General features: G+C 37.7%; 1 protein-coding gene and 1 pseudogene across 1 annotated transcript; both read right to left on the bottom strand.

Moving 5' to 3' along the window:
- Positions 1–22: 22 nt before the first annotated feature.
- On the bottom strand, positions 23–6,734 carry LOC133984314 (vacuolar protein sorting-associated protein 4B-like; annotated as a pseudogene).
- A 533-nt stretch (positions 6,735–7,267) lies between these two features.
- Positions 7,268–13,563, bottom strand: LOC133984313 (vacuolar protein sorting-associated protein 4B-like). The gene is made up of 11 exons (XM_062423530.1): positions 13,412–13,563; positions 12,497–12,608; positions 12,258–12,399; positions 12,088–12,146; positions 11,839–11,958; positions 11,588–11,744; positions 11,178–11,326; positions 10,442–10,523; positions 9,881–10,100; positions 8,815–8,955; positions 7,268–8,661 (listed from the first exon to the last, which is right to left on the bottom strand). Exons 1-11 carry the CDS (start codon positions 13,430–13,432, stop codon positions 8,560–8,562), a joined length of 1,305 nt encoding a protein of 434 aa, XP_062279514.1. The 5' UTR covers positions 13,433–13,563; the 3' UTR covers positions 7,268–8,559.
- Positions 13,564–14,198: the final 635 nt, after the last annotated feature.

Below are 14,198 nucleotides of genomic sequence, written 5' to 3'. Positions count from 1 at the left end.
TTTATTTCACCCTGAGACTTTTGTTCACAGAACATGTCATGTAGGATATAACAAAAGTGCAATCATAACATCATGTTTTATTCATGTAACCAGTAATTAACCTCTGCACACCCTAAAATAAACTCTTGAATATGAGAATATTTCAAATCCAAAGGCAACACAGTTTGAGCACATAGGCCTACAGCTGTATTTATGAGCAGATTGTGACTGTTATTAGCCTTCTTGACCAAAATCCTCAGTAAATTTCTGCAGCTTCCCTAAATCCTGCTCATTCACTGATGGCTTGGTGTTGGCCAGCGACCTCAGCATGTCAGCCTGCAAGGAAAATAACAGGGAGGTCACAATCAGTCCTGATCATTGTAGTCACTGTGTTCATAATAAAACTGAACTATTAAGAAATGTTTGAGTTAAATAAAACATGCACACATTTCCCTTCTTGATGAATATTTGCAGTTAGAAAGCCAATACTTTGCTCACCATGCACACAACTGGCTCTAGAAGTTTATCCTCAGGAAGCTCCATCCACGTCATTGCTATGGCGTTGGGATCACCTGGTGAGCACGGAGTCAGGAGGTCCTCCACCACAACATCAGGATTAGTCCATGATGAACCTCGAACCTTAATACGTATGTGTGGAAGGACAGAAGCAAAGACTCAAAGAAACAATCAGACGAGTGTAAAAAAGCAGCATTACTATATGTACAGCTACTTGGACTTAAAGGTACACTATGCAGGATTTGTTCACTGGTATTTGTAAACAAACAGCATTCCTCCCTGGATCCATCAGAGCTGAGATCAGAAAGAGAGCAGGAGTGATGGAGCAGTGCTGAATGTAGAGCTTCATCTCTCTGCTCTGTGTGTATGTAGCACAGCCCTGCCCTCAATCAAGCAGACACACAGACCTGCAGCTCTTTATACATCCATGACACAGAGACAGAGAGCAGAGTGGAGCAGAGGAGAGAGATAGAGACAGCAATGTCGCGACTAGTCCCGATAAAATACAGAAGGCAGGGTCTCTGCAGATAAATACACACACTTCTAGTGGGTTATAAGTGATGATTGAGAGATATTATTTTTGGATGAGTCTATACACATTATTAGGAAAATCCTGCATAGTATACCTTTAAAACCACAACAACAGCAATGTTAAAAATTTAAAACATGAAAACACACAAAGCTCTTGAACTCCAGAAAGTTTTATGGATGCGTCCGATCATAAACTATGAAAGTGTGACTATGAAAGTACCCAAAAAATCCTGCACTGTTTTACATTTACATATATATGGCACTGATGCTCTTTTTCTATATATAAATCTTTCCTGATGAAGGTCTGGAGACCAAAGTTAATTTGTGGACAGGTGCTAGCATGTCTTTTGTCAAATCAAGTCTCATTCTTCTGTGATTCTTGTAGAATTTTAAAAGTCTGTAATTGTTATCCGTTCTTTTTTTTTTAAAACAGTGTTACAGTATACTATACTTGATTCCAGCTGACTTCCCAAAATAATATTTGACCAACATGTTACTGATGTTTTTTTTCACTTTACCTTTTTGAAGTGCGTGGCTGACTGAACCTTCCTGATGGGGTGCATGAGGGCGTCCCTGACAATAATACTGATGTCTGCCCCAGAGTAGCCTCCTGTCTTTTTGCCCAGTGTGATGAAGTCCGCCTCTGTCAGTTCGTTGGGGGTGGAACCCAGATGCAGTTTGAACATGAAGGAGCGGGCGTGCTCCTCAGGCAGAGGAATGTAGATTCGCTTTTCAAACCTAAGACACAAACAAAAGATTCAATCAGCTGTTTTAAAGACAAGTGAACTGATATTTGAACTAGAGGAAATATGGAGGATATTGCATTATCTCTGGTGGTAAAACTGGAAAATGAATGGCTTTGCTCTGAGTTTCACACCACTGATGCTTGTTTCCTTTTTCTCTGAAGAAAACTGTAGTTGGTTTAGAATAAGAATTGTTAGTGATTTATGATAGCATTTGAAGAGTACACTCTCCTGTTAGTTGTTATTCTCTGATTACTCAAACATTCATTATGTATGGATTAAGTGAGTGAAACTAACCTTCTCCTGATAGCTGAGTCTAGTGTCCAGGGTATACTTGTGGCTCCCAGAACCAGGATTCCATCATTATCATTTCCAACACCTGCAAGACATTTCTTACACTTAACTAAAGTTACCAAAGGACCAAAGTATGACAGTTCTGACCAAGGATGGTCAATATGGCCCCTAGAATAAGATAATGATATTTCAGGGTATTTCCGGGATGATGATATTCTTTACGATAAGACAACATAATGAAAATATTTTATTAGTAATTCCTAGACCATACAATTGCAACAAAATAAGTGTTTTTCCTTCAAATATTCAGTAGAAAGTCAACAAAAATGATCTCTCAGTCCTTTAGTTTGTAAACAAAGTAGTTGGCTCAGTTTAGAGCTCACAAAGCTCCTCGTGAGATTGTTTGCGAGCCTCATATTCAACTGGGTGCTTCTGCTTGATATTACTTACATATTACTGTGGTGTGTTGTTCATCTGATTTTTGGTACCAAACACTTGAGAGTTTTTCCTTGCCACTGTCGCCAAGTGCTTGCTCATGTGGGAATGTTGGGTCTCTTTAAATTAAATGAAAGTACAGTCTAGACCTGCTCTATGTGTAAAGTGCCTTGAGATGACTTTTATTGTGATTTGGCGCTATATTAATAAAGATTGATTGATTGATTGATTCTTGCTTACCCTGCATCTGGACCAGGAACTCTGTCTGGATTCTGCATGCTGCTTCTCTCCTGAAGCCACAGAGGAGGTCAATGTCGTCGATGAAAATGATGGATGGTTTGAGTTCTCGGGCTACACTGAACAAGTTCCTCACCGTCCTGGAGAGAGAGAGAGAGAGAGAGAGACAGACAAAGACAGAGACAGAGACAGAGAGAGAGACAGAGAGACATAACAGATTTTATTGTCAGTTTCTCACATTCACAGTTTCATCATCATGTGAAGAACCTGGGCCTCACTTTTCACTTTCCCCCAACCACTTGGACATAAGGTCAGAGGAGGAGATGGAGATGAAGGTGGAGTTGTTGGCTTTTGTGGCTACAGCTTTGGCCAGGTATGTTTTCCCTGTTCCTGGAGGGCCAAACAGAAGAATCCCACGCCAAGGAGTTCTCTTCCCTGCACAAATATTTACAGTATTATTAAATACTATTAAAATCTACACAGTTATTTCAAGAGGTTTAAAGCTGACTCTTGTTTTGTGTACCTGTGAACAGATGAGGGAATTTGATGGGAAAGATAACGGCTTTCTTTAAAGCTTCTTTGGCTCCTTCAAGTCCAGCTACATCGTCCCACTTAATGTTTGGCTTTTCCATGACAATGGCATCTGAAAGAGAGATGGACATGATAAACACTTTAAAGATCAAAGTAAAGTCTGAGTCACACTAAACTTTTCACTATTTTGAGGATTTTAATAGGATAATTTTTCTATGGAAACACCCTATCAGAAAGAAATTATTAAAATTTAAAAAGTTTAGTGTTAATTATTGCAAATTTCCCCACCATGGGACTTATTAAGGGATGTCTTATTTTATGTATTAATTTCTAAAAGCATAAACACCATATTTCACTGCTGCATCTGTCTACAGTGTCATTCACCTGAGAGTTGACTTTGAAACTTCTTCTTCTCCTGATCGTCCCCTTCATCACTTTCATTCCTGAAATTAAATGAAAACAGCACAAATCCTGATTTATTGACACTTATTGAGCACTGAACTGTGGTTTGTATCTTGTAGGATATGCAAGTTTTGCTCTTTCTCATCCCACAGGAGACCTTCAGCTGTGGATTGACTTCAATTCAATTCAATGCCTTCATTGTCATTGCACAGCAGTATAACTGAATTGTGTGTCCCCTGTGGCTAATACACATAAAAACAGAAACAGACAATAAACATAAACCAACAAACAATGAGACACATAAAAGACATTATGGATAAAAAAGAGAATATATAAAAAAGGCAGTAATAAATAAATAGGAGGTACTGTAGTAATAAATACAGTTAAAGTAATAAAGTGGGCGTCAAGCTGCTGTCCAGCTTGATGCCCACTGCTACTATTATTATTAGTCATATTTCTGCTGTTACTGCCCATCCAGAGCCTAGTTCTGCTCAGAGTTTCTTCCCATTAAAGGGGAGTTTTTCATTTCTTCTGTCACCAAGTGCTTACTTATGGCGGAAATGTTTGGTCTAAATTAAAGATTACGGTCTATATCTGCTCTATATGCAAAGTGCCCTGAGATAACTTCTGTTGTGATTTGGTGCGACATAAATAAAATAAAAAATTGACTTTATTTTACAGTTCTCGTAGTTTGCTAACACTTCCTAGAAAGAAACTGTAACTGTAATTTCTTAATTTCTTACTTAATAACTTTGAAATACTCTGTAAAGTTGGTATTTATTATAGAAGATATGGAAATAGTGTTTAATTGGTTAACCTACAACCTTCAGAGGCTTTTAGCACAGCAGGTCAGCTGAACATCCAAAAATGTCAAATCTGTCTACAGGATCACACGTCAACACACATCAACTAATCTGAAGAATAAAGTTTCCAATCATAAATTAACATCTATGTGGGTTTTAGTGGGTCCTTGTGAGTTATTCCAGTCGTACAGTAAGATTTTAGCAGTCTGTTTCCTCCAGACAGGCGGTGAGTATTGATAGAGAAAGACGATGATGACGATGATGAAGCTGCAGAGAAGTGTGTGTCAGTTTTCACGTAAAGTTGTGTGTCATCAGTGTAGCAATTAAATGAGATTGCATAGCGACTAATGACATGGCCAAGGGGGAGCATGTATAGTCTGAAAAGGATGGGGCCAAGGACTGACCCCTGGGGGACCCCGTAGGTGACAATGTGTGTCAGACACTTTGCACTTCCAAAGGAAATGTACTGTTGGTGAGGTAAGACTAAAACCAGTTAAGGGCAGTGTCGGTGAGTCCAATGCTGTGAACAGTTGATGAGTATACCTTGATCAACAGTGTCAAATGCAACAGACAAATCAAGGAGGATGAGGAGTGAAGGTGGGCCAGCATCAGCTGCAATCAGTAGGAGCTATTTCTGTACTGTGGGAAGAGTGGAAAACACCGGACTGAAATTTTTTAAAGAGGTTATTGTATTTGAGGTGGTCCTGAAGGTGGGCGGCAACTACTTTTCCAGTACTTTGGAGAGGAATGGGAGATTGGAAATTGACCTGTGATTGGCAAAAACATTTGGATCAAGAGCGGTTTCTTAAAAAGTGGTCTGATTATGGTGGTTTTTAAAGCTGATGGAGCATATCCAGTCTGGAGGGAGTGGTTGATTGTCCTCATGGACACTAAGAATTTAAACAAGTGCTGAAGAAAGTTACAACAACAACAAACACTATGGTATTTACAGACTCATTCCACAGTCTAATTGCTCAGTCTCACCCTTTGTCATTTGACTCTTTGACAGGTTTGGATGGACTCTTTTCCTTCTTCTTAAGCTGTTCGGCTCTGTCCAGGTAGTCTGCACATTTGGCCCTGATGCTCTGCTTTGCTCGATCGCCTTGAGTTTTATCTGTGGTGCGTGGACAGAAGTGCATTTCTAAATAAATCAAATCACACAAATGCTGTATGAAACACTCACACTTGACGACACGAAGGAAGTACTGCACTGCACTCTGATAACACCTGAGGGTCTTCCTCTGCTGCTTTGCTGGCGAGATCTATAGCTTTCTGAGAACAACAGACACATGAGTGAGAAGAGGTTAGGGAACAGTCTTCTAATAACCTGTTGTGGGTAGTAACTAATGGCTTTTAATGGCTAATAGCCATGATAAATAATTTACCAATACTTTATAGTATATATATATATATATATATACTATATATATAGTACCTCTTTTTTCCCCAACCAACAGTTCACAACCCAAAAATATTTAGTTTACTGTCATAGCGGAAGACACAATAAACCAGATAATATTCACATTTAGGAAGCTGGACCCACAGAATTTGACATTTGCTCTTAAAAGACTCAATATGATTAATCGACTATCACAATTGTTGGCCAATTAATTTTCTGTCAATCTTCTTGTCACAAGACATATCTGAGTGGTTGCTATATGATTACTTTTGGGAATGGTGTGTCCTAAGGAGGATGCTATAGTCCTAGTGTTAACAGTAAAACATTCAATAAAGACAGCTCAAACTACAAAAACTGAGGTCAAAAAAGGTTGGGAACCACTGGTTTAATTTAACAGTGCATTGTTTTGTACAAACATACATTTTGTGTATTATTTCATGTAAAACCTTACTTTACAAGTCATTTAGTACATTTACAGCTGTCAAATGAATGCACAGTAAAAAGTACAATATTTTCATTTGAATTGTAGTGGAGTAGAAGTGTAAAACAACATAAAATTAATATACTTTCACTCTGTGAATGAGTCATTTACAGTGATTTAAAGCTGTTCCTCGTTCATTAAAATGACGCACTGCTTTGTCTCATTTGATAACAAACTTACGTAACGAAGCAGCTTCTTCCTAAAACTTTGTTACTCACCTGTAAATTGCAACCAGCCATTACGTCGCTCAAACTGTACTCTGTCTTCAAAGGCTTCAAATACAACTGTAGGCCTATAATGTCTGTTGTTGTCCTGTTTTCTGTTACTTATGTTTCATTTTTAGTGCTTAGAACTGCAGTCGGAAAAACATCCCAAAGCTTTTGTGTCTCTTCCGCATCCACAGAAAGCAACCTATCGCTTCCGCGGTGGTCACGTGACAGTGTCATCTTTAAAGGTCTCCCTTTCAGGGATGTTTTCATAAAACACTCTGCTTTGAATAATAGTTTCTTTCTGATAGGGTTTTCCACAAAAACTTAAATTATCCTATTAAAATTCTTAAAATAGTTAAAGTTTTGTGTAACCCAGTTTTTTTTTTTTGTTGGCGATGTACATGTGCATGTCAGCACAATTTTGTCTTACTCCCACAATAAATTAGTCGAACTCCGTTCTGTACATTTATAGACTGTTAACAGACAATCATTGTTTAAGATACAAAAAAATTAGAAATATGTTTTAAATGGTTAAAAGATATAAAATTCTATAAAAACCTGTTTCTCATATCAAATATACTAATTAAATTATGATTTACCCCGCATTTAAAATACAAATATCTGACAATTAACTAGATTTTAACAATTAAATATATGCACAAAGTTATGAATGACTTTTTTTGTTGTTTATTTCACCCAGAGACTTTTGTTCACAGAACATGTCATGTAGGATATAACAAAAGTGCAATCATCATGTTTTATTCACGTAACAAGTAAGTAACCTCTGCACACCCCAAAATAAACTCTTGAATATAAGAATATTTCAAATCCAAAGGCATCACAGTTTGAGCACATAGGCCTACAAATACCTATAACAACTTAAACAGACTGTGTTTGGAAGTTGAACCTGTTTAAGAAAACAGAGCTCAACTTCAAACAAAAATAACTTCATAACAGATATGACATGATGGAAAATGTCAATGAGTAGAAAATATGCACACTGACATTGTAGCTCTCATTGTAGGCTAAAGAAGATTTGGATTTAGAAAATGCTTTTAATCACATTATTGTACAGTACTTACGGTAATTTTCTTGTACAATTAAGAAACCTGATTGAAACCCAAACGTCCTTTTTTAAAGCTGTTAGTGACAACTGTATCAAGTAAAATCAAATAAAAATAACCCGTAAAAAGTTCATTGCAAATTTAAAAGAGTGACTTCATACATTTCAAGGATACATTCCTATTTATAAAAACAAAACTTTATCATATCAAGTGCAATATAATTCTCCTAAGATAAAAGTAAGAGGTATGTAGTGTTGGAAGGCCATCACCATCTGTACAATGAGAGTGATTAAAGGTGCACTGTGGAGTTTCCTTGTAAACAAATTAAAGTTATGTTTATATTTAGTGTTACTCATCAAAACACATTGTGTGTATTTTTAATGTCCAGGAGGGAAGTGCAATATCACATCACACAGCAACAAAACGGGGACTGTCTCGTTAAAAATTGGTTCCATAGTTCCACAGGGTACCTTTAATCAGAATGTTCTTTAAAAAAAAAAAATAGAGACTATTATTATGACTTTGGTTGAAGGCATGCAATAAAAGAGTAAAACAAATATGAAACATTGCAAATAAAGAGTGTGGATGTAAACATGATCCTTAGTGGATGGCTACATTAATAGTGCAGAAACAGTTGATTAAATGATTTAAGTTATCAGTTATGATTTTGATAATTCAATTAAATGTTTTAGTTCACTATACAGTATGAAAGGTAAACATCTGCTGTTATAGCAAGTTAAAAGCTTTCTTTTCTCTTTTGTCTTCATTTCTATCTTAATAAAGTATACTTTTATGCATTTGAGAACTTTTAGCTTCAGCAACCTGTTATGAACATTTTTCTGATAGACCAAAAGATGAATCAATTTATCAAGCCTGTAACTGACTGAAGATAGTTTTTAGTTGCAGCTGTATTTATGAGCAGATTGTGACTGTTATTAGCCTTCTTGACCAAAATCCTCAGTAAATTTCTGCAGCTTCCCTAAGTCCTGCTCATTCACTGTTGGCTTGGTGTTGGCCAGCGACCTCAGCATGTCAGCCTGCAAGGAAAATAACAGGGAGGTCACAATCAGTCCTGATCATTGTAGTTGCCACTGTGTTCATAATAAAACTGAACTATTAAGAAATGGTTGAGTTAAATAAAAACCCATCTTGATGAATATTTGCAGTTAGAAAGCCAATACTTTGCTCACCATGCACACAACTGGCTCTAGAAGTTTATCCTCAGGAAGCTCCATCCATGTCATTGCTATGGCGTTGGGATCACCTGGTGAGCACGGAGTCAGGAGGTCCTCCACCACAACATCAGGATTAGTCCATGATGAACCTCGAACCTTAATACGTATGTGTGGAAGGACAGAAGCAAAGACTCAAAGAAACAATCAGACGAGTGTAAAAAAGCAGCATTACTATATGTACAGCTACTTGGACTTAAAGGTACACTATGCAGGATTTGTTCACTGGTATTTGTAAACAAACAGCATTCCTCCCTGGATCCATCAGAGCTGAGATCAGAAAGAGAGCAGGAGTGATGGAGCAGTGCTGAATGTAGAGCTTCATCTCTCTGCTCTGTGTGTGTGTAGCTCAGCCCTGCCCTCAATCAAGCAGACACACAGACCTGCAGCTCTTTATACATCCATGACACAGAGACAGAGAGCAGAGTGGAGCACAGGAGAGAGATAGAGACAGCAATGTCGCTACTAGTCCCGATAAGATACAGAAGGCAGGGTCTCTGCAGATAAATACACTGCCACACACTTCTAGTGGGTCATAAGTGATGATTGAGAGATATTATTTTTGGATGAGTCTATACAAATTATTAGGAAAATCCTGCATAGTATACCTTTAAAACCACAACAACAGCAATGTTAAAAATTGAAAACAAGAAAACACACAAAGCTCTTGAACTCCGGAAAGTTTTACTGATGCTTCCAATCATAAACTATGAAAGTGTGACTATGAAAGCACCCAAAAAATCCTGCAATGTTTTACATTTACATATATATGGCACTGATACTCTTTTTCTGTATATAAACCTCTGGAGACCAAAGTTAATTTGTGGACAGGTGCTAGCATGTCTTTTGTCAAATCAAGTCTCATTCTTCTGTGATTCTTGTAGAATTTTAAAAGTCTCTAATTGTTATCCGTTCTTTTTTTTTTTTTTTAAAGTGTTACAGTATACTATACTTGATTCCAGCTGGATTCCCAAAATAATATTGGACCAAGCATGTTAGCCTACTGATGTTTTTTTCACTTTACCTTTTTGAAGTGCGTGGCTGACTGAACCTTCCTGATGGGGTGCATGAGGGCGTCCCTGACAATAATACTGATGTCTGCCCCAGAGTAGCCTCCTGTCTTTTTGCCCAGTGTGATGAAGTCCGCCTCTGTCAGTTCGTTGGGGGTGGAACCCAGATGCAGTTTGAACATGAAGGAGCGGGCGTGCTCCTCAGGCAGAGGAATGTAGATTCGCTTTTCAAACCTAAGACACAAACAAAAGATTTAATCAGCTGTTTTAAAGACAGCTGAACTGATGTTTGAACTAGAGAAAATATGGTGGAGCTGTGAGAGGCTGTGCAAACAAATCTTCGTCATGACTACTAAAATATTGCATTATCTCTGATGGTAAAAAATGAATGGCTTTGCTTTGAGTTTCACACCACTGATGCTTGTTTCCTTTTTCTCTGAAGAAAACTGTAGTTGGTTTAGAATAAGAATTGTTAGTGATTTATGATAGCATTTGAAGAGTACACTCTCCTGTTAGTTGTTATTCTCTGATTACTCAAACATTCATTATGTATGGATTAAGTGAGTGAAACTAACCTTCTCCTGATAGCTGAGTCTAGTGTCCAGGGTATATTTGTGGCTCCCAGAACCAGGATTCCATCATTATCATTTCCAACACCTGCAAGACATTTCTTACACTTAACTAAAGTTACCAAAGGACCAAAGTATGACAGTTCTGACTAAGGATGGTCAATGTGGCTATTGGCCACCATAATGGTCATTATGATATTTTAGGGTATTTCTGGGATAATGATATTCTTGTAGATATGAAAAAATATTTTATTATGAATTTCAAGAACATATAATTGCAACAAAATAAGTTTTTCTTTCAAATATTCAGTAAAAACAAAAATGAACTGTAAGTTATTATGTCTGCTCGGTTTTAGAGCTCACAATAACTGCTGAGCTCTCCTCTTGCAATTTTTGGCTCGTGTCATATACAACTGGGTGCTTCTGCTTGAGGTAAGAAATACATTTGTTGTATTGCTCCTTTTGTAGTTACAGTTTTCTTGCACTTCTTACATATTACTGTGGTGTGTTGTACATCTGATTTTTGGTACCAAACACTTCCACACTTCTGAAGTTGCTCTCCTTTTTGGAGCAGACTGCACCACCATGGAGCTGGTAGCAATGCTTGTTTTTGCTGTGCCCAACAGTGTGACATCATTACATCCACATGGGTATATATTTTTTTATCATATTCAAATTATAAAAGTATTATCATTAACAATACAATATGGCACACCCCTAATTCAGACCTGTTCTTGCTTACCCTGCATCTGGACCAGGAACTCTGTCTTGATTCTGCGTGCTGCTTCACTTTCGTTCTCACTCCTGGAGCCACAGAGGGAGTCGATCTCATCAATGAAAATGATAGATGGTTTGTGCTCTCGGGCTAAACTGAACAAGTTCTTCACCAACCTGGAGAGAGAAAGAGAGAGAGAGAGAGAGAGAAAGAGAGAGAGAGAGAGAGAGAGAGAGAGAGAGAGAGAGAGAGAGAGAGAGAGAGAGAGAGAGAGAGAGAGACAGACAGAGACAGAGACAGAGACAGAGACAGAGACAGAGACAGAGACAGAGAAAGAGACAGAGACAGAGACAGAGAGACAGAGAAACATAACATATGTTTATTGTCAGTTTCTCACATTCACAGTTTCATCATCATGTGAAGAACCTGGGCCTCACTTTTCACTTTCCCCCAACCACTTGGACATAAGGTCAGAGGACGAGATGGAGAAGAAGGTGGAGTTGTTGGCTTCTGTGGCTACAGCTTTGGCCAGGTAGGATTTCCCAGTTCCTGGAGGGCCAAACAGAAGAATCCCACGCCAAGGAGTTCTCTTCCCTGCACAAATATTTACAGTATTATTAAATACTATTAAAATCTACACAGTTATTTCAGGAGGTTTAAATCTGATGCTAAAGCTTGTTTTGTGTACCTGTGAACAGATGAGGGAATTTGATGGGCAAGATAACGGCTTCCTTTAAAGCTTCTTTGGCTCCTTCAAGTCCAGCTACATCGTCCCACTTAATGTTTGGCTTTTCCATGACAATGGCATCTGAAAGAGAGATGGACATGATAAACACTTTAAAGATCAAAGCATGTATTAATTTCTAAAAGCAATAAACACCATATTCCACTGCTGCATCTGTCTACATTCATTAAATGCTGTAGCAGTGTCACTCACCTGAGAGTTGACTTTGGAACTTCTTCTTCTCCTGATCGTCCCCTTCATCACTTTCATTACTGAAATTAAATGAACACCAACAATTTAAACACGTGCTGGATAAAGTTACAACAAAAACAAACACTATGGTATTTATAGACTCATTCCACAGTCTAATTGCTCAGTCTCACCCTTTGTCATTTGACTCTTTGACAGGTTTGGATGGAGTCTTATCCTTCTTCTTCAGATATTCCTTCAGCTGCTCGGCTCTGTCCAGGTAGTCTGCACATTTGGCCCTGATGCTCTGCTTTGCTCGATCACCCTGAGCCTCATCTGTGGTTTGTGGGACAGGAGTACATTTTGAATTAAGTGAAACCACACAAATGCAGTATGAAATCAAACACCGGTAGGACACAAGTCAAATCCTCACATTTGACGACATGAAGGAAGTACTGCACTGCACTCTGATAACATCTGAGGGCCTCTTCGTAGTTTTTGGCTTTGTCTTCCTCTGCTGCTTTGCTGGCGAGATCTATAGCTTTCTGAGAACAACAGACACATGAGTGAGAAGAGGTTAGGGAACAGTCTTCTAATAACCTGTTGTGCATAGTAACTAATGGCTTTTAAGGGCTAATGGACATGATAAATAATTTACCAATACTATATAGATCAGTTAGAAGCTAATAATACAAATAAGGTTTGAATTGCCAGGTAACAAACCTTGCAAACCATTTAATTGATGTTTATGCTTTTTAATAATGCAGTTATACTAGAAGGTACTGCTGATATGGCAGAGGTAGAAGAATAACTCTGATTATTTACTTAATTAAAAGTACCAGTACTATGGTCTACCAGTCCCAACATGACGTTCTCAGACACCCTCTTTTTTTCCCAGCTGGAACCAGAGAACAAACATATATTTTGTGTATTATTTCATCTAAAACCTTAGTTTTAAGTAAAATGAAGTGTAAAGTAACATAAAATGGAAATACTTAAGTAAAAGTCCATGAAGTAGCTACAGTATTCGAGTAAATGTACTTAGTTACTTTTCACCACAGCCAAAGGGTAAACACCAGTGAGGATTTTTCACAACCTGGCAACCCAAACGTTGTTCTTATCTTTTACTTATCTATAAAGCATAATTAATAACTTATTAATTACCATGAATAAACCATTAGTTACCAAAGTTAGTCTTCATTTACATTTACGTACTTTCACTCTGTGAATGAGTCATTTACAGTGATTTAAAGCTGTTTCTCGTTCATTAAAATGACGCACTGCTTTGTCTCATTTGATAACAAACTTACGTAACGAAGCAGCTTCTTCCTAAAACTTTGTTACTCACCTGTAAATTGCCACCAGCCATTACGTCGCTCAAATTGTACTCTGTCTTCAAAGGCTTCAAATACAACTGTAGGCCTATAATGTCTGTTGTTGTCCTGTTTTCTGTTACTTATGTTTCATTTTTAGAACTGCAGTCGGAAAAACATCCCAAAGCTTTTGTGTCTCTTCCGCATCCACAGAAAGCAACCTATCGCTTCCGCGGTGGTCATGTGACAGTGTCATCTTTAAAGGTCTCCCCTTTGGGCATGTTTTCAGTTATATAAAACACTAAAACAATAATAGTTTCTTCCTGATAGGGTTTTCCCACAAAAGTTCAATGATCTTATTAAAATAGTGTCTAGTCCTTCGCCCACACTAAAAACTCCAGAAACTATGAATTCGCAAATATCTTTTATCTCAGAAGTTGAACTACTTGGACATAAAACTTCTCCTACTTCACTGTAAAGTCCATTCTCAGTGTTTCCATTTAAGTTTCCACATCACACATGTGTAAATTGAATACTGGACCAGGTTTGGCTAGATTGGATTATTTTACATCCCTGAAAGAACAGGCATAAATCCAATCTCACCACAACATAGACACAGATGTACACTGACCTCTAGTGCATATTATTATAACTATGTGATATTAGGCTATTACTACAACATGCAATATCTCATTATTGTTTTATTGTAGCAAAAAAATATTGTTCCTGCAAGGCCTGTTTAGACTTCATGACTTTAATAATAAAAGAATCCTCAAACATCAAATAAACATGCACATTGCCACTTTGCCATTAATTTAACAC

This window comes from Scomber scombrus, chromosome 8 (assembly GCF_963691925.1).
Source record: "Scomber scombrus chromosome 8, fScoSco1.1, whole genome shotgun sequence".
Classification (NCBI taxonomy): domain Eukaryota; kingdom Metazoa; phylum Chordata; class Actinopteri; order Scombriformes; family Scombridae; genus Scomber; species Scomber scombrus.
Note: the sequence above shows the minus strand (reverse complement) of the source record. Positions and strands in the feature narration are given on the sequence as shown.